The sequence below is a fragment of the Eupeodes corollae genome, chromosome 2 (genome assembly GCF_945859685.1).
Source record: "Eupeodes corollae chromosome 2, idEupCoro1.1, whole genome shotgun sequence".
Classification (NCBI taxonomy): Eukaryota; Metazoa; Arthropoda; class Insecta; order Diptera; family Syrphidae; genus Eupeodes; species Eupeodes corollae.
Genome location: NC_079148.1, coordinates 133,577,232 through 133,598,572, shown reverse-complemented (window position 1 = coordinate 133,598,572; position 21,341 = coordinate 133,577,232). Strand labels below are relative to the sequence as shown.

At 34.8% G+C, this 21,341-nt stretch overlaps 1 protein-coding gene across 9 annotated transcripts in view; it reads right to left on the bottom strand.

Annotated features, from left to right (window-relative positions):
• Positions 1-20,964, bottom strand: part of LOC129945422 (probable basic-leucine zipper transcription factor R) — a 34,121-nt gene extending 13,157 nt beyond the window's left edge. For 6 of the 9 annotated variants that reach the window (XM_056055171.1, XM_056055169.1, XM_056055172.1 and 3 more), the window contains exons 1-2: positions 20,188-20,962; positions 12,414-12,479 (exon numbers count right to left, since the gene is read on the bottom strand). In XM_056055171.1, the coding sequence (XP_055911146.1) occupies positions 12,414-12,479; positions 20,188-20,267 (146 nt within the window). In that variant the 5' untranslated portion in view covers positions 20,268-20,962. Of the gene's footprint in view, positions 1-12,413; positions 12,480-20,187 lie in introns of all 9 variants that reach the window. The other 3 variants (XM_056055166.1, XM_056055170.1, XM_056055167.1) reach the window with 2 other exon arrangements.
• Positions 20,965-21,341: the final 377 nt, after the last annotated feature.

Genomic DNA, 21,341 nt, shown 5'->3' with positions numbered 1-21,341 from the left:
TAATTGGCCAGCTACCAAGAAATTGTCTCCAATTAAAGCAGTTTTATTGAAAAGTTGACTGGAAAGTTAGTCAAGAAAAATCTCCCTAACTACAATTCAAAGCTACTAATGTCAAAATGACAGTTGATCGTGTTATTTCATTCAATTGAAAGCTGAACTTTATTAGTATGTAGGTAGAAATGGCGATCTCAAGGCAACCTAGCCTGAGATCCAATTAGCGCTGTAGTGCACCGTTTTGATACCAAAAACTCGTTTGACCTGTGATAGAAAGGGAAAGATTTATAGAGAAGCTTCATAGCGATTATGTTAGAGCCATTTTGTCGCATTGAGAAAAAAGATTAGGTCTCTAATCTTTTTCTCAGATAGCTCATCAAGTTCTTGAAAGAATGCTTTTCCAAAGTATTTCATTGTAGTGTTTGCCAAAGCAGGACATTTGCAGAGGAAATGGATTATCGTTTCACTTTCTCTTTGGTCACTACAACTACGACAAAAGGTGTTGTAAGAAATACCCACCTTCTCTGCATAAATTCCTATAGGCCAATGTCCGGTACAAACCGCAACAATCCTGGCTATGTCTTAAATTTTAAATTGCTCCACCTTCGGTTTGATTCAGTTTGGTTTGGGCTTTGTTTAAGTATCTTACATGCCTCCCTTATTGCCAGCAGTTCAGCCTGAAAAACGCTAGCAAAGTCAGGAAGCCTAAAGGATTTAGCTCCATTTAGGGACTCAGAAAAGATCCCAGAACCAACTCCGCATTCCATCTTTGAGCAGTCAGTAAAGATGGTTGTGTCGAAACCTATCGACACGATTGCATCCTCCTAATCTTCTCTGGATGGGAAAATAACCTTAAAACCCTTACTAAGGCTCAAAGTAGGAGTGCAGAAGTCAGTGTCTATCGAGATAATATCTGAGGGAATTAATTTCGTTGTGTTGCTGTGACCATGAGGTTTTGAAAACCAGCTGTTTGATTCCTTCAGCCTAATAGCGCTGCAGGAAACTATGTATTTAATAAAAAGGTCGATTGGTAGAAGATCCAAAATAATGTTAAAGGCGTCCGTTGGGCAAGCACGCATGGACCCTGTGGTGCCCACGCAAGCTGTTCTTTGAACCTTCCTTAGATTATCAATATTATAGGCTTTTCTAAGAGCGTGCCACCATACAATCGACCCATATGTTAACATTGGACGTACTACGGCTGTGTACGTCCATAAAATCATCTTCGACTGAAATCCCCACTTTTTGCCGAAAGTTTTTCTGCAGGCATAGAAGGCAACACAGGCCTTCTTAACCCGTACTTCAATATTTAGTTTCCAGTTTAGTTTAGGGTCGAGTATAACTCCCAAATATTTTGCACTGAAAGACAATGATAGAATTTGACCGTTGAGTCGAGTTAGCGTGAAGGGCGGTACTTTAGTTTTGGTGGTAAAGAGCAACAGTTCAGTTTTACTTTGGTTAACTCCTAGTCCACAACTCGTGGTCCAGCTGCTAACTTTCTTCAAAGCTAACTCCGTGATTTCACTAATCACAGAGGTGTACTTTCCTGACATCAATAGCACCAAATCATCCGCGTAGGCTACCGCCTTCACTCCACATCTCTCTAATTTAACGAGAATTGTATCCATGACCGAAAGTCATAGAAGAGGCAAAAGGACACCACTCTTGGGTGTTCCCCTACTCCCGTGTTTTGTTGCGATTGTATTGCCTAGAGATGCTCGAATCTTCCTATCACTGAGCATGGAAATAATCCATTCTCGAATGAAGTCATCTACACCGAACTTAACGAGCGATTCTCCTATGGATTCGGTAAGGACGTTGTTAAAAGCACCTTCTATGTCTAGGAAGGTAGCAAGAGTAAATTATTTATAATGGATTGTTTGTTCTACAGTACGCACTACCTCATGGAGGGCAGTCTGCCCTTAACATAAGCATGCTGAGAGCTTTCGAGAGGTCGTCCAACTAGGATTGAACTTTATTACTCTGTGCTTTATTTATTTTCTTAACAACTCTATTTTATATTTTGTGAAAAGGGGTTCCTTGTCAAATTGGAAAAGGAATAAGTAATATTTTTTTTAAATACAAAATACAGATGGAGATAAAATTGTAGCTTGCCTGAGGAGCGTTTTGAAGATAATTATGTTTTTGGTAGTTTTTGCATGATCAGTTGGAAGGTGAAGGTTGGTGAAGTAAGGTTCCGAGTTTAAAGTTTATGACACTCGAAAAGTTAACTAGTTGCCTTGGTCATAATGTTCGTTCAAAGAAAGTCAATTATGTTGTTTGTAAATCTTTTATCAAATACTAAAATTTACGAAGATTTATAACAAACTGAACTCAATATTGCTGAGTATACAAATAATACACTAACCTTAGCTTTTGAATCAATACAAATTGCGGTTGATCTAAAAATAAGAACCTGCATAAAAGTTTTACTTTTCCTTCGATATTCCAAAAAGTTAACGACCGAAGAAGCACTCAAATCGTCAAATACTGTTTTGAACCCAGTTCTATCAAAGTTTTAGAATGGTTGGCTCAAAATCCTGATTTAAACCCCAATAAGACGCTATAAAAATAAATAAATTAGATGGCGTAACAGTCCGTAGAATACTAGGACCTAGCGACATACAACTCTCAAACATTCCTGTGTGCGAGTACTCTCTAGGATAAGGGGGACCTTCAGTTTTTATCCTTATTTAAGAAAGCTTTTTTTCATGACAAGAATTACTCTTGAAGGATTTGTCAATTCCTCGCAAGAGGCAGTACCCGCGAAAATTATTTTTTTAAATTAAGGTGGCACAGGCAGGGATTGAACCCAAGACCCCTTGCATGACATTCCAACGCACTAACCATCATGCCACGGGTACTACTATGTGCAATTTAATTAAAGAAAATAAAATGATTTCGATTGATGATTGAAGACTTGTTTTAATGTGTGGAGGAAAGTGTTTCCATAAACATACGAGGTGTGATCAAGAAGTAAGGTGACTTTTTATTTTTACAAAAATATATTCATTTATTTATCTAAAATTATGTTATCCCCTCTCAAAATAATCCCCTTCTGATACATCATCAAAACAAAGTTCTAAAATGAACTCTTGTGTATTGCCTTGATGCAACCTTAATCTCCTTAAGCGTTTTAAATTTTCATTTTCGTTCTTTCATGAGCCTTTTTGAATTTTGGGAAAAGGAGAAAGTTGCAGGGAGCCAAGTCTGGTGAATACGGTGGCTGAGACATGATGGAAGTACTGTTTTTTGCCAAAAAAAACTACTCACTAATAACGACTTGTGCGCAGGTGCATTACCATGGTGCAAAATCCATGAATTTTCGTTGCACATTTCCAACCATTTTTTTCTTATTGATTCACGCAAATGCCGTATAACGTATAGGGAACTGTGAGCCAAACCTTCACATTTGAACGAACTTGACGTGCCTGAATTTTTCCACTGGAATGATTAGGCTTTGTTTTCGACGTCATAACCATATACCCATGATTCGTAACCAGTTATAACACTTTTGAACAGATCCTGATCTCATTGACGTCGTGCAACATGTCTTGGGCAATGTTCATGCGGTTCTGCTTCTGATGAAAACTAAGCAAAACAAGACAAAATCGCCGAGTACGCAAATACGAGTCTAAACTTTATGCCTCTTACGTAAAAACAACACATGTGAACATATGACCGTGAAATGTGTGCCAACAACACAAAATAAAAATTCAAATTAGTCTAAAGAGCTTGCGAAATTCAAAGAGTCACCTTACTTTTTGATCAAACTTCGTACGTTTTTAGAACTCGATGCAAAGGTCGCTAAAAACGGTACAAAATTGAAGTTAATTCTCTTGAGTTTGTCCTCAGAATTTAAAAGTAAAATTCAACTGATGGTGAAACTTTGTTCTCTATTTGTTTTAAACATCTGATAAAAGGTATTTGTTAGTTATGTTTCACAATGATGTAGTAAAAAATCCAGTTGCATTCCTCTCCTTAAACAATTTTAGAAGTACCCATCAGTTTACCCTTGAATCTAACTTCGGCCGAACTATGAAGTACAGAGATTAATTTTATTAGCCGTACAACGCGAATGTGGAATGCTTTGCTACGCTCTATCTTTCCGTCAATGAAATATTTAAGAATCCCAAATCTATGAACATCGACGTGTCTTTTCAAAACTCTTTTCGAATTGCTCACACTGTTGCTTTGGTACAAAATCCTTTGAGTGAAAAATGTTTGAAAACATGAATACGTATAATTGGTTGAATAATGCATTCAAAATATAAATTTTCCAATGACTGGTTTATTTTTAATCAAAGGAGATAAGTTTAATTACAATGGCTTAATTATATGACCACAACTGTAAATCTACACTTTATACTTGACGTTTAAATTGAAAACATCTCCTCATCTCATTCTATACGTATATTCTGCGAATTCCAATTGAAATATGTATGTATCTTATCTGATGGATGGAAAAGCGAAAAGCGCAAGTTTTTAACTCCGAAAGACTGCATTATTACATATTCTGCATTCATCACCACCAAGCCGCGCCTGCCGCTCCACTCTCCAAACCTCTATACACAATTTTCGAATTCAAACAAACAATAAATAATTATGAGTAATCAAAAGTCGAAAGACCTTGACCTATTACAAAATTTCGGAAATAACGTTTGGTCATTACTTTTTTTTCTTCTTCTTCTTTTTTGTTTTTGATGTGTGTGTTATTATTTATGAATCACACGGTCGTAAACACCATTTTTCAAGTGCGAGGCCAGGTCATAACGTAAAAAAACAAAACACCTATCAACGGAACTGTAAGGCAGTCCAGATATTATAAACCTACATAGTTTTTAGTTCAGCATGCATAGCTAAATTTAATGAGGGTTTATTAAAAGCTGTGTAAGTTTTTTTCTATTTTTTTTTAATTGTTTTTTAGATTGTTGACGGATGTGGGGGCACTTTGCCATAATATCTACAAGTATCGTATGTCTGTCCATTCTTTTTGAAAAATGAACTTCCATTGATTGAAATGTAATACCATACCGCACCGTGTCGTATGAGGTATGAGAGTTTTTATAAATATTATGTATGTAAAAAAAAAGACAAGACGCGAGTATTATTTTAATTACCTTTAACTAAGTTATCTTTTTTTTTTTATTCGAGAAAGGAGTTCAGCCAAGCAAATTTAAATGAATACAAACATTTAAAAAAATATAATAATACGCTCTATGAATTTTTGTTAAATGTATATTTTATAAAATTTCATATTTTTTTATTTTTATTACGTTTTGTTACTTCTCGTGCATGAAAGTTCATTTTATTTATTGTTAAGAACTGTGTTTATTTATTATATTTACTTTTTTGTCTTCTTATCTTTAAAGCAAATGACCTGGTTCCATTGTTCAAGTTGACACTTAGTAGAAGCGTCAGTGGGTCTTATAGTATACCTTTATTATCACGCCTTTCGTGTTATTTAATGGGAGTTAGGTTAGATGAGATGTGTTTTATTTTCATGTTACTACTTTGATATAGTGTGGCGATACTAGAACAGAAAAACACACATCCGTACTTACACTGATCACATTTGTGTTTACAAAGAAAAAATCGATTCTAATGTCCATTTAATAATTATAAAGGGTGTGTTTTCTCCGGAGGTAGCTACTTATTCAAATGAATTTGTCAGAAAATAAAGCGTACAATTGAGTCGCTTGTGCAGGGTTTCCTATTTCAAGTGGCTGTACTGAATTGGTTTTAAAGTTTTTTTTTTTTCAGTAAATTATCGCTGCAATCCCAGACTAATTTTTAATATATTGGGTTAGAGAGAAAATCAAATGTTTCTCTTATTCAATAGCCAACTTCTTTAAAATTTTGATTAATTTTGTTTGTATATCTTGCGCGCACTTAAAGGGTTATGAATAACCTTATAATGATTAAACACAGTGCGAGCAATTAGGAAAGGAGGATAGGATTAAAAAGGAGAAACCGATGCACTTTGGTTTTGAATATCTTCACATTGTAATAAGTGAAAAATATTGAGTCTGGTTAAGCATTCCACATTCGTATAGTGCGGCTAAAGAAATAATCTTTGTACTTAACAGTACGTCCGAAATTGGGGTCTAGGGTAAACTGATGGGCATTCCTACCAGTACGGGTATTACGGTTGAATTGCTTAAGGGAAGCAATGCAACTAGCTATTTTAATAGAGAATTGCTTATAAAAGTAACGATAGATCAATGACAGACATGATACCTTGCGGCGGTGTTCAAGAGAAGCAAATGTATCTGTTAAAGAACGATTTCCAATCATTTTTAGAGCTCTGTTTCAATTCTATTCAGAAGACTCAAGTACCTTATTGCAGCACCCACCCCCCCCCCCCCCCCCCAAATATGAGAGTTATACTCAAGTTTTGGACGAATAAAATCTTTGTAAATTATAGCCAGATCAGAAGGGGTAAAAACTTCTTTTATCGTCGGAGAAAACCTTAACATTTAGCAGCACTTTTGGCGTTGTCAAATATGTGATCACTCCACCACAAGTGGTTTGTGATGCACATACCTAGGAGTGTTATTTGTTTAATCTCCTCGATGCAAGTACCACCCAAGGATAGTGGCATTGGGGGAGGGATACGATTTTGTGACAGTAGACAACAATTGTCTTAGATTTCAAAAAAAAAAATATCCAATTTGTAAATAATTTGAGAAGTCCTACCAGTTTTAGACTATATTGCAATGATTTTTGAAAATATAAAAAAAAATATATAGAGTTTGAAAGGATAGGTTTCGGTGCAGTTTAATTTAGAAAGAAAGAGTGAATCATATCATTTCACATTCGCGTAGTACGGCTAAATATCAAATCTCTGTACTGTACATGATAGTATGCGAAAGAAGTTGGTTTACTATAGGAAGAACTTCTAGAGGCGGTATTACGGTTGCATTGCTGATTTGCAATTGATCTGCAAATTCGTCAGATAATTGTTACCAACAAATGAACAATGCAATAAAAAAATTATATGTACTTTTAAGGCAAATGTACTTTTTAAGGTGTCAAAAGGTCGGCCTTTTGTGGTTGTTAAAAATTGTTCATAAGAAATGTATTGGTCGTTTTTGCTTCATAGTTTTATAACTCAATCACTTGCCATATTCAAATCATAAGTGTATAGTAAATAGTATTTAAAATGTCTACACATTTTTTCATATTAATGCACACCTTTCTAAGTCCCAAGAAATTATCAGTTACAATTAATGGGTTACCCATTTTGCAGTTTCAAAAGTATAAGGCTGAATTCGACATCTATCAAACTAAGTTGTTAAACCGATTTTTTCTAGTTCAAAATCTGACATTTACGAAAATGGATCGCTTAACTATTGCACAACGCATACAAATTGTTAAAGCCTACTACAAAAATGATGATTCTGCCATAGCCACATATCGTGCTTTAAGAGGAAGATTATGGCTTGCATAATCGTCCAACTACGCAAAAATTATGAAGAAATGAAGAGACTGGATTGGTTACAGATATTGTAAGGACTGTGCATTATCGTTTTGCTCGTACCACTGAAAATATCGCTGCTGTAAGCGAAAGTGTTGCCGAAGACCCGAATGTGTCGATTCCTCGTTGTTCTCAGGAATTAGGACTGTTGTACTGCATATTATGGCGTATTTTGATCTACGCCTACATCCATATAAAGTCCAGCTTACTCAACAACTGAAGCCAGCTAACCATTCTCAATGTCGTAGATATGTGGAATGGGTGCTTACACAAGAGATGGTGGACGGCGATTTTGCGAACAAGATTTACTTCAGTGAGTACGTTAATAAGTAAGTTATTACTACGTACGTACGTTAATAAGTAAGTAATTAAAGAGAGGCCATTACATCCACAAAAAGTCACTGTTTGGTGCGCTCTTTGGTCCGGAATAGTGTATTTGGACCTTACTTCTTGGAAAACGACCATGGGGCGACTGTCACCGTCAATTCGGAGCGTTATGGTAATATAATAACCCAGTTTTTTTTACTTGCTTTTAAAGAATATGATTAGGAGAATATGTGGTATCAACAAGACGGTGCCACCTGCCACACAACTCGAGCGAATATGGCTTTATTGCAAGAAACATTTCCTGACGGCGTAATTTCTTGTCGTGGCGATATCAACTGGCGACCAAGAACATGCAATTTGACACCGGTGGACTTTTTTTTTTGGGCTATGAAGATAAACCTTTATTTTTGAGCTCTTAAACACCAAAATTCGTCAAGTAATGGCTCAGATACCGCTCAATCTGTGCCAAAAACTACCTTGAAAGAATCAGTGCTGCAACAATTCACGTGGTGGTCATTTAAATAATGTAGTGTTTTACATGCAATAAAAAAGAAATATCATGAAAAAATATTGTTTGTGTTTTATTTACATTTTCTATTGAAACCCTATATAACCACATGAAGTGAAAATATTAAATAAAAGATAACACTTTCCTATTGAACCATTTTTTTAAGAAAAAAATTGATTTTTCCTTCGAATTTCCAACAAAATAACAAAGTCGTAATATTTTTTCAGTTCATTCCTTAGAGGCTTTTCACACCAAGTCCGACACCCGGTTCTCGTGAAATTATCGGTTATGGCCGAAAACGTACATCGAAAACTCAAGTTTTCGCATACATTTTTGGTAAACCACAAGTTTTCGTAAACCACAAGTTTTATATAAAACCTCTCGAAAACTAGGAGCAATTCAAAGTTGAACTAAACAAACAAACCTTTCGAAACATTCAGCGCTCAAATTATTGTAAACAAAACAGCTGACGGCTGCTGTCAAAACAAATATTTCATTTTGATATAAATTTGGTCGTGGTAGGTAATATTATTTATGCAACTTCCTAACGACATAAGAATTATTGCTTTTTGTTTAGAATATGGAAGAGAAAAAAAGGAAACTTTAGGGGAGCTGCTTGGCAAAAAAAGACGTCAAGAATAAAAGCCCCGGATCTTTCATGATCCTCCAGAGTTTCAAATGCTCTTTGTCAAGCGAGGAACCGGAATTCACTATGGCTACTGGCGTGACGACCCAAAGGACGAGGAAGACTTGCTCATAGTTCGTAATGACCTTTCCAAGGGATGCGCTTTCGCTTAATACCTGACTTTTCGGTCACTCCGTTCAATTACAAGAGTTTGGGAGATATGAGAAAGGCGATAAGTTCATTTGTGGAGGAGAATAAGTATGAAAGAAAATCTCTGGTGGAGGTTAAGTCGCAGCGGGCTAGGAAAATTTGAGCCAAAACATTCCACAATGTGGAAATCGTTGTTCCAGTGGGCTATCGCCCCTTGATGGACAGCGATGTCAACATCAAGAAGATGCTCAGTGCTTTGGACAAGCCAGGCGAGGCCTCAAAGGAAGAAACCAAAGAGATAGTCATGGAGAAGTTGTATCTTGCATTTCCAGATCCTTTAGTTCATTGCAGAGTATATCGAAAGTACTGCGGCTCAATTTGGATTGGTTATAATTCATTTTATTTTCACAAATAATTTGAGAAGAAGCTATAGTCATAAGTTTTTACTCACAAATTAACAAAATTTGAAAGCCGGTGTTAAACAAATTTAAATGTCAAATGAAAACATGAAAATGTTCGGTGTGAACGATTTTCGGGTTTTCGAAAACTTTTTGGCGAAAATTTGGTTTTGGCTGAAAAGGCTATTAAATTAAACTTATTAATACCTGTTTAGAATTATAATAGAAATTTTGTGGTATCACACATCCACTGAAGAATCTAGCTTTTATTTGTACTTCTTCAAACAAGACCAATATTTAGCCCTATTTACCATATAAAGGGTGTCCCAAAATTAACGCAAGATTTGAATTAAATAGAAAACGCCGTTTTTAATCTTTTGATAGTTATATTATGTATGGAATAACACATCGGACAAATGGCCTCCACGGCTTTGCATGCACATGCGCACTCTTTTGTTGAAATTTTCCATGACCATTCTGCATAAATGTGGCTGAATTTCGTTGATGCAGCGTTGAATCTCCTCCTTTAATGCACGGGTGGTTGTGGGCTTGTTGACATAGACTTGTGATTTCAAATAACCCCATAAAAAGAAGTCTAATGGTGTTAAATCACACGATCTAGGAGGCCAATTTTGATCACCGAAACGAGAGAGTACACGACCTGGAAATGTCTCATGCAGTAATTGAATTGTTTCACGGGCTGTATGACATGTGGCACCGTCTTGTTGAAACCACATATTGGACACATCAATATCATCCAATTTTGGCAGAAAGAACTGTGTAATCATGTCGCGATATCGAGCACCAGTAACAGTCACTGCTTGACCAGCATCATTTTCAAAAAAATATGGCCCAATTATGCCTCCAGCCCAAAATCCACACCATACAGTCACCCGTTGTGGATGCATTTGTTTTTCGACAATCACATGTGGGTTCTCCAAACCCCAAATGCCGCAATTTTGGCGATTGGCAAAGCCATCAAGATGAAAATGTGCTTCATCGCTTAGGATGATTTTGCTGACAAAGTTGACGAAGTTAAAACACTATACCGACCATATTTTGTATGAAATTTTCGAACTGCAGCCGCTAAGCTTTCACTATTTTTGAAATATTCTTTAATAATGAAGACACGTTTTTCTACCGTGTAACGCTCCATTTTTAATAACCCTATACTGTTAGCTGTCAAATTGCTTTTTTTCAGGGTTGCCAACATTTCACTGCACAAATGGCGGCAAATTCAAATCTTGTGTTAATTTTGGGGCACCCTTTATTAGTTTTATACAGGGATCATTTTTTATGCTATTTCAACTCTTTCGAAAAACTGAGGCTTCATATACTTATTTTGAAAGAATTTTGTTTTTTTTCCCTTTAAAAATTACTATAAACAAATTGTACACTCAGGCGTATACGCCCTTTTTTTATTTTATCGATTTTCAAAGCTTTAATTATCCCTTTTTTTGTTGGTTTATGTTTACCACCATTAACATGATAATGTAAAACTTAATTTGTTTATTTTCATCATGAAAGATGTATTATATTAAAATATTCATATGTCTTACAGTTCAATGCTAAGCGACTTAGGACTTTTAAAGTTTGCAACTTTTGAGCACAAAATTTTAATTCTCTATATAGACCATAATTTTGCTAGGCAGGTTATAAACTTCAACTAACTTAACTTAAAATATTGAGGATTCAAGTTTGTCGAGAATGGAAAAAATTTACTAAGAGTTCTTCCTTTTACTACAAAAAAACTTTTATTTTGAACATCTTATTTAAAGGCTTAAAACTTTCAATATTTTGTTTGCTAATACTTTTTTGTTCCTTCTATAGAAAGCTAACTTACAATATTTTATACTTGGTTAAATCTTGACCTTTTATGAAAGTATAATAATGAAGAAAAAAACATAGGTATTTATAATCAGAACCAAAAAATACTACGAAACAAAAGTTTTTTAAGTCTTACCCAATGTGGTATTCTTTACTAGTACATAGTTAAAAATAATGACAACCGAAAACTTTTTGTTCAATACCAGAAAAGAAGTTAAACAACACGTCGTCATAAAGAGAGACATTTATAGAAAAGAAAAACAACTTCAACCTACATACGAGTTTCAAGTAAAGTCGCCAGTTAACCTTGGCTGGCTTTTCATACTTGGACATCCACCAAAAAAGAAACATCTTTTTCTCATATACCAAACTGTGTACAGTGTACACTGTACAGTACAACCATATCGTATTCCTTGTAATAAATTATGTATAAGAATCGAATAGATTGCTACCCACTTGTTTCAAGCATCACCACTACCACCGTCGTCGACGCTCGCCGTTCGTCGTACGTCGTCAGCACTTAGAACTCAAAACTCTCCAAGCTACGGCAGCGTTGAATACCCTCGGTCTATAATATATCACTGTAATGTGATGCAGACTCTGGACGATCGGTCGGACATTCAAACATGTGTGCAACTGCGTATGTTTTTTAAATGTAATATTAAGTTTTTAAAGCGTAAAACAAAACTGAGAGTGCAATTTATTCAATCAACTTATCACATACTAAGTACGCGTTAGTAATTTTAATTGAAGTAAGCTAAACTGCCAGAACAGCTTAATGGCGTTCAATTAGACTTTATTCATTGTGATTCTCCATCTTGAGAGTTTTAAGTGGGCTTTGAGTTGGTTATGTAAATTCCGCGCGAATCTGTCCATTTTTGGTCAGAGTCTCCCACGACAAACTATACACTGACTGACTAATGCAAAATAATCATTGTAATTACTTTGATGGTGATATCATAGTTTTTCAGAATGCCTTGAGAATTTAACTTAATAATAATTGTATTTAAAATATTATGACCGTTCCGGCATTTGCTACATATTTATAAATCAAATGTATTCAAATTTTAATCGAATTTGATTTCATTGAAACTATCTACTTACCTCAAAGCCAAAACTTCCACACCACGCATACGTTTTATTATGGAGACATCGCTGAGTTCACTTCCCCTGTGAAGAAAAAGGAAAAAAAAAAGAAGAAAAGAAAATTTAAATAAATTAAATTAGTTTTGATATGACTTATGAGGCTATGAGCTTTGCAAAGCTTACAAATATACATACATACATATGTTTATTATAATAATAAAGAAGATACAAAGAAAATCTATTAAATTGACTGAGGAATTCCGTTATTTTTATTGAATTTTTAAAAAAGAGCCGGTAAAGGCACAAAGCATGACAGTGACCCCATCCATTTGGTATTTTGTTTAGTTTAATTTATAACAATATGTTTTGTGCTACTGCGGCTAAGTGGAGAAATGCGAGTTCAAAAGCACAAAACGAAAAATAAGAATGTTTTTATTTATATAACCACCATAGTTTAGAAATGTTTTTATAAACTAAGGTTCGAATTGAGGAACTAGAATAATTAAGAACTAGTTATGTGGGAAAAAAAAAACAAAACAAAACAATTAGAAACAAATTGGCTAACATTTTTTAACAATAAGCTATATGTAGGTATAAGATATATGTAGGTATTCTTCTAAGCAGTATTGTGATTCATCAAGTTTAAATATAAACTGTTATGCATTTTTTAGGGGAGATTCATTCATATTTTGTATTTGAACATTTTTGTATTGATTTTATGGTAAACAAAACTTTGTTTGTGAATGGAAATCGTTCTATGATAAATTTTAAGCTAAAAACAGACAACCTAAAAAACAGAATTAAACAATATCAAAATTTATTAAAATAGTCATCAGCTAAATTCTTCTAAGACCTACTCCGTTTTAATAGAAAAAAACTCAGACACTTTTGTATCCTCTTTTAAATCCATAGTTTTGAATTTGGGCATAAAGAAGGTTTTGTGGTGCAAATAAATTAAAATCTTGAGAAGTAATCACATAAGCGATATTGCAAAAATGGAAAAAAAAATTGTTTCCCCTCCGATCAGTCCAATATTTGGAATCTCATCATAGTTTTCCCAATCCCCAAGAAAAGAGACCCCCTGAACTCTGCCAACTACGGAGGCATCAGTTTCCACAACATCACCTATAAGATCCTCTGTATCGTATCGTAAACTTCTGAAGACGTTCGACAACAACCTGATAGGTTGTATATAACTTTGGATGCAGACTAGGAAAGTCCACGATTGACCAACTAAGGGCAAATCTTTTAAAAAATCAGTTAATTCAAATCGATACAAACCATCTATTCAATAGCTTCAAGACCGAGCATGGCAGTATTTATAATTTTGATTTTTTAGACAACGCGAAGTCATTCAACTTATTCAACATTGTTTTGGAAAGAATTGTGCAAAACTCATTGGCCAATACTAGAGGCACAATATTTTAAAGGTCCATACAATTATTTGGATACCGATGATAATGACATGATTGAAAGATCAAAGAGTTATGTCAGTGAATTTCAGTGGAAAGATATATGCTGTCATCAAAAGGGGACATTTGAGGTCTGCGACAAAACGTCCCCATAGACAGGTATAAAATTGAGGTAGTTAAGGACTTTTTCCCTACCTAGGCCCCACACCGCTAAAAATGGACTGTACAACGACACAGAACTTGTCAAAAGAATTAAAGTGCAACAATTCAGACGACGTCCAAGTGGACATGAACGCTCCATCCCAGAATTTTTTTTCATTCTCGTCCCAGACTGTAGCAGTATCCTCAGTAAGGAAGTATATACTTGTGTTGCTGAGAGCGTCCGAAATAATTGGTGGTTGAAGCGTTTAAAGACAAAAACAGTTTTTTTTCAGTCTGGTGAAATGACCACTTGCATTTTTATTTTCTTTAGGGGGCCTGTATTTTAAGGAAATATTAGGATTTTTGTACGACCAGTAAATAGATACAACTTTTTTAAGTTTATTATCATTTATTATAGTTCGACAGTATAAATATAAAATTTGAATTAAAAATATTTTAAAGAACACGAGTTACACCGGTGTGAACAAGTCCACATCGAAATAATGGGCTCGCACCTCCTCCACGATTCTGGCTGATTGGCTAAAAACAAAAAAGTAAACGACTTTTAATGTGTGAGTCTAAATGCATGGAATGAACTATCATTGAATAAATATACCAAAAATTGGATTTTTGGGAAACATTTGAAAAAATAAAGTCGCGATTTTTTTTTTTTTTTTTTGTTTTTTGCTATAAAAAAATCGAAATTTTTGGAGTTTTTGCTTGTCGATAGTTCATTCCATGCGTTTACATGTGCTGAATCCAACGCATCAAATTTCAAGTCATTCGGTGAAGCCGTTTTAAGATATAATGGAGGAAAGTTTCAAAAACACAGTTTTGAGAGAAAATCGTTTAAAGTTCCAAGTCCTCTTAACTATGAAAATACCAACTTACATTTCAATCGGCGATGCCGGGTATATAGAGTATTTCTTCTTCTTAAAACTCTTTTAAAACACACTGTTCAGGTCTTAAATCAATTCTGGCTTATTTAACGGCATCACTTACACGCCGCTCAGAACTTGAGATTCGCTTTTCATCACGTTTCTCAACATAAGTATGGGCTTCGCGGCCTATAGGGTATCCCATAACCGACATTACTTTCAAATTCTCTTAAAAACATTCATTAAAGATTTTCTGAATAACTTTATCAGCAAGTTTACCTGATCCTTTTCCACCGATTCCTTTATTTGTTTAATCTTTTTTAACAGCCCGAAGTCGTATCTTTAAAACGACTTCGAATTTTGAAAAATCCCTTCACTATCGTATTCTAGACATATTTAACTAGTAATTTATAAAAAAAACTTGCATTGAATTAACTTTTATTTGTGTATCCCTGAAACATCCTTTAAAAATAAATGCTACACATATTAGACGGTTGAGTTTGGCATTAACTTGTAAGTTCCTTTCAACCTTATTTTCATACAAAAATGGTTGTTACTATTGCCTTTTTCTTTACAAACTTAGACCCAGCATAATTATTTACTTTATGTGATTAGGTTTTATACTTTTGCATATTCGTAGGTATTTATTTTAAACAGTGAAAAACTAACCTTAAAATATGTTGTAAGCAGATTTTGCATTTTATATTTTATTTAAATAAAGGTTTGTGTCCATTTAAAGCCGGTTTGGACTTCAAATTGGTATATTTCATTTAAACATTTGAGAAATTCTAATTTTTTTTTCCGATTCAAATCTATAAAAGTCTTATTACAGCATTCATGTAAGGTGTAAAAGTTTTGACCACAGATTGAGTCTCTCACCTTTCCTCCCCTTAAACAGTTCAACCGTAATACTCGCGCTTCTAGGAATGCTCATCAATATACCCTCAAGCCCATCTTCGGTCGTACTGTCAAGTACAGAGATTCGTTCTTTAGCCGTACTATGCTTTGCCACACTCTGTCTTTCCCAACTATTGCAATATTCAGGAATTCAAAACCAATGTGCATTCGCCTCCTTTCAACCCCTCTCTCCCTTTTCTAGTGCTCACACTGTGTCTTTTTAATAAGGTTAATATATCCCCTTGAGTGTGCGCTTATTATAAAAAAAAAAAACTTTTTGAGAGTAGTCAACTCAAAGTTATTGAAAATTGTAGATCGGTTGAATTCAGTTGAAATTATGAATGACAGCTCTGAAATCATCAAAATTGCTACTAAGTTTAAGGATGTAGTCATCATCCAAAAGTTTAGTCATCTTGAAAAAAAAAATTATCAAAACTTATGGCAACAATAAAAAACGAAGAGAAGATCTGTTTTTTTTTCTAAGACTAATATTTAACGATTATATTAAAATCAAATGCAGAATGTATGCAGAAATAAAAGCTTACTAACAAACCAGTCAAGTCCACAATTATACAAACATAACTGCTGACACGAATTATAATATCAAACTTTATAGGACTGATATCTAAAGCAATATTAAATTAAAATATAAATCATATTTTTTAAAATATGCATTTTTAGAACTAGCAGAAAGTCTTGACAGTATGTATTTCACTTAACCCATTTTTGTTTTTAGTTATGACTCCGTCTGTACTAGAGTGAGTAAGTGATTCTATGGGACCAATCTTTTTCTGCACCACTACTGTGGGAAGAGTCCTAAGAGATTTAAACACACATAAATCCGCTGGTGCGGATGGTATCCCCGCTATTGTTCTGAAGAGGTATTCTTCAACGCTGGAAAAACTACTGCGTAAGCTTTTTCATCTGTCCTACTCCTAAGGTCTCGTTCCGAGAGGATGAAAAACAGCATTTGTCCAGCCTATTCCACGACGAATCTTCCTCACCGTCAAATTAGCGACCGATTGCACTTACGTCTCTTCTTTCCAAGGTCATGGAAACTCTGATTAATTATCAGCTCAAGAAATATCTCGAGGATCGAAAGATTTTTAATGACCGACAATACGGCTTTCGTAGCAATAGGTCTATTGGTGATCTCATGGTTCATCTCATCGAAAAGTGGAACAAATCTTTACATCGTTTTGGAGAAAGTAAGATTATTGCACTTGATATTTCAAAAGCATTCAGCATCAGGCTCTCTTATCGAAAATGCGTGTTTCGGTTTTCATGAATCCCTCTTTCATTGGATTAGTAATTACCTTTCGAATCGTTCAATACAAGTTATATTAGATGGATTCAAGTCTGAAAACCACAAAAACACTATCTTCAACACTCTTTCTCATTTTTATTAATGATCTCCTGTCTGCAACTTCTAATCCAATACATTGTTTCGCTGAAGATAGTACTCTTAGCTTTTCATATTCGTTTCCAGACTCAACTCCCTCTTCTTCGGATGTGGAACTACAACGACAAAATATGATAAGCTCATTAAATTCCGACCTAAACAGCATTGTTCAATGGGGATTAAAAAACCGCGTGGAATTTAATGCTTCAAAAACCCAATGCAGTCTTGTATCGTTAAAGCGAGATATACACACCTCGCCATTATGCATGGATGCCAAGGAGAGAAGACTGAACATCCCGATGTTCTCGGAATATGTATCACCAACCACCTCTTGTAGACCGCGATGTCGCCACCGCAAGGTGTTTAGGTCGCCTTAGGCGATGCAAGAAATGTTTCACACCTTCTGATCTGGCTGTTGTCTACAAGACTTATGTATATACGTCCAAAACTTGAGTATAACTCCCATCTGGTGCCCCTGCAACTTACTTAAGCCTCTTGGATAGTATTGAACGTAGGGCATTTAAAGTGATAGATGATAATATCATCATAAATTCATTTACTTCGCTTAAACATCGTCGCCAGGTTTCTTGTCTCACACTTTTTTACCGTTATTTTAACAATTTATGCTTTAGTGAAATAGCTAGCTGCATTTCTCTCCTTAAACAGTTCAACAGTAATACTCGCGCTTCTAGGAATGCTCATCAGTATACCCTAGAGTCCAACTTCGGCAGTACTGTCAAAAACAGAAATTCGTTCTTTAGCCGTACTACGCGATTGTGTAATACCTTACCACACTCTGTTTTTCCTAGTCATTGCAATATTCAGGAATTAAAAACCAATGTGCACTGACATCTCCTTTTAAACCCTCTCTCCTCTTCCCTGTGCTCACACTGTGCCTTTGCATAATAAGGATTGTAATATCCCCTTATATATGTACTGTACATATATGCTTATATGCTTAAGAGTTTTATGTCACTAGGCTCTAGTTGCGCCCTATAGTTTATTTGTTGTCTAAGGTTTCTAGCCTAAGAACAACCATATTATTGAGCTTTTTCAAAACTAGGTTTATCATAATTATTTAAACACTATTTTCATATAATTTAAATAAAAAAAACTTTTCAAAACTAGTTTTAAAGAATCTCGAGAATATAGGTGCTCGATACTCTGGTGATAAAAATAAATCTCATTGAGTTAGATCTTATTATCGTCTATGGACTATGACTTGCCATATAAAGCTCAACAATGCACCAAGTGATACTTGATTTTTGTCTTACTGTTGAAAATTTAAAAGGAAATAAATTAAGTGTAATAGGTAAGCAAGTAATATTTTACTATTGTTGACTTCTGGGAAATGTTCAATGGAATGTCATTAATAATACACGACGGCGCGTAAACTTATTACTTAACCAAGTAAATAGCATGCGATGTTTTATTTTTTACAGTGTTATATGTATTTAAGATATCACGCAATTAATGAACTCACCAAAACTTTCCTAATACAAACAGGAACACGTACAAAATTTGAATTTAAAATGACAAAGTTTGTAGGTAATGTAAACTGTATCAATCGTTTTGTATTCTTGAAAGCTCTCGATAGCAAAAGGGCTTCTTCAACAACAATTCAAACACCATTCTCTTTTTTTTTTGTTGTGTCCAAGCTAGCTACTTTATATATATTTTTTGTATAGATATTTAGGAGAAAAAACAATCTACTTCACATTCCAAGTGCTCTTGTTTAAAATGTACATAAATTACAACAAATATATGTAAGTGTCTGTCTACTAGTTCAGCATGTTTGATTAATACGTGTGCGCTGCCATACGAGGCAAGTGAGATACACTTACCTACACCTTTCTTAGCTAATCATCTAATTATTATGCTATAAAGTGCATGTGCAATCATTTTTGTTTTTTCAAACATTGCACACTGTAATTTTTAAGCTCTTAAATTGAATTGATAGGTAGGTAATTACTTGGATAGTAAGTCATAAACTTTATCTGCTCACTTCATCATTATTTACTTAATTTTTACGGTTTTATCGTGTTAACTGCTATAAAGCTATTGTTCACTTTTTTTCTTTTTAGTACCGATTGCCAATCAATTCTTATCTGAGTCAGATAAGTCAAAAACTTCGTCACTTGTGACACAAAACAAAATCAGAATATGTAAACATTATTGACACAACACTACTTGCTCTGACAGAGTGATATAAATATTTTTGAATCATCGCCGCATTCCAAAGAAGAAACCTGTTAGCGAGCGAGATTGCGCTCTTACAGTGCTGGACTTCTTTGTTTTTGATGTACCAGGGTTTGATGTTGGTACACCTATGGGGATACGTGTTGTCTGGTTTGTTTGAAGGGCGATACAAGGTGTTTGACCTCGAATGTGTAGATTGTTATAAAAATACAATTTACAAAAGTAAACTTCTGGTTTTGAGTCATCATTCAATTTCTGTTTGATGATTTGGTAGCTGCACATTCAATCAATCAAATCCGTCACTGAATCAAGCGTAAGAGTAACAAAAGAGCTAAATCTACGTAATTTATTTAAGTGGGAGTTTTTACCTTTGTTTTGTTTTATTTTATAGACCCGCTAAAAGCTGATAGTGTACTTAAAATGAACAAAAAACAAACCAATCTGGTTTTGATAGGTAAGTCGGTAGCAGTAAAATGAGCAACAGAGCCAGGCCAGAGACATATTATAGTGACTCCGCACTTAAGGCTGATGCTGAAGAACCACTTCAAAAACACACACAACTAGGGCGATTCCATTCATTCATACTCGCAGTAGGTATAGTTCATAGACCGGTAGAGCGTAAATAATTCATCTAAAACCTGGGGGACCGGAGTTGGGTGGCTCCCACAACAACACAGCACAAAATGCAACAACAATAATCAAACAATATATATTCTCCATCCATCCAGACAAACAAAGAACGAACCATGAAGCATGGTGGTAGAGTCTTAGTTTCAGTCTCAGTCTATGTCAGTTGTTATTTAAAAACTAATAAAATAAGGTAAACATACGTTTGTTGTAGCTTTACATTAACATTAACTTACCAACAATTCAGCTTCTTTATGGAGCTCAGGTCAGATTGTTTGGATCTGGCTATAACCATTTCTTCTGTTAACCGAGTCATTGTGACTTGACTCTCTGGAGAGATTTCTTGTTCTGGTTGTTGTTTGAATTTTTCGTATTCAGAGCAGACTGGGAAAAGTTAGGTAGGTTGGTTTGGTTGGTTCACTTGGAACGGGAGGGAACAATTAAAGCAAAGAAAAGTTGAAAGACGCGTAGGAATTGTAATAAATTTTTCTTTCCCGAGCAGAACAAAGTAACTTTGCTATGAAGAGAGGTACGTGTGAACAATAATTTTGCTTTATTTTCGTTTTGTTTCACGACGACGACTACGAAGATTCTTGGGGATTTAATGCGTTATTGTGACAATGGGGCTGGGTCTTGGTCTGGGATTGCTCCACTTTACCTAGAGGTATTCTAGTGCGTCTAGTATGAGACAAAAAGCAGAAGGTACACTTTGAATGCAGCCGCAGCAGCAGACACTTTTTTTTGCAAATCGATTTTTTCCTCCGTTTGGGGTCCACACGACATTTCTTTGATTAAGTAATTTGATTAAACATTCAATTGTACACTTTTGAGTTTTGTCTATTTTCAGTTATTTTGTTGATTTATCTTTTAATTGAAGAAGAAAAAATACTACGAATATATTTTTATTTTTTTTGATTGGATATGGAAAAATTTACTCGAATTTATTTTTTTTCCCCGAAGTGGTGACGTCTACTATAAACGAGATACACGCGCAAAATGACAGCTAAAGAGAAAAATCTCTCACTTCGAGTGGAAGTTGGATGTATTTTTTGAAAAAATTAAAGCTTCTTCTCAAAAGCTTTTGAGTTGGATGGAATGAAAGGAGGCGTAGTTGAGCTTATGAGTGGAATTTTGTTTTGTTTGTTGAATGTGGTTTGGTAATGGACAAAAATTGAGAAAACGTCAAGAAACAAAAATTGAATTGTTTACGAATAAATACCCAAAAGAAGATGTGCGAATTTTATCGTTAGTGAATGTTTAAATGGTCTGGTCACATCCGTCCAAATCTTGATATGTGTCAAAAAAAGAAAAGTGTAATTCCACCCAAAATACAAGGATGTGCCACTTTCATATGAATATACAGACAGATTCACTTTATTAGAATTTCATG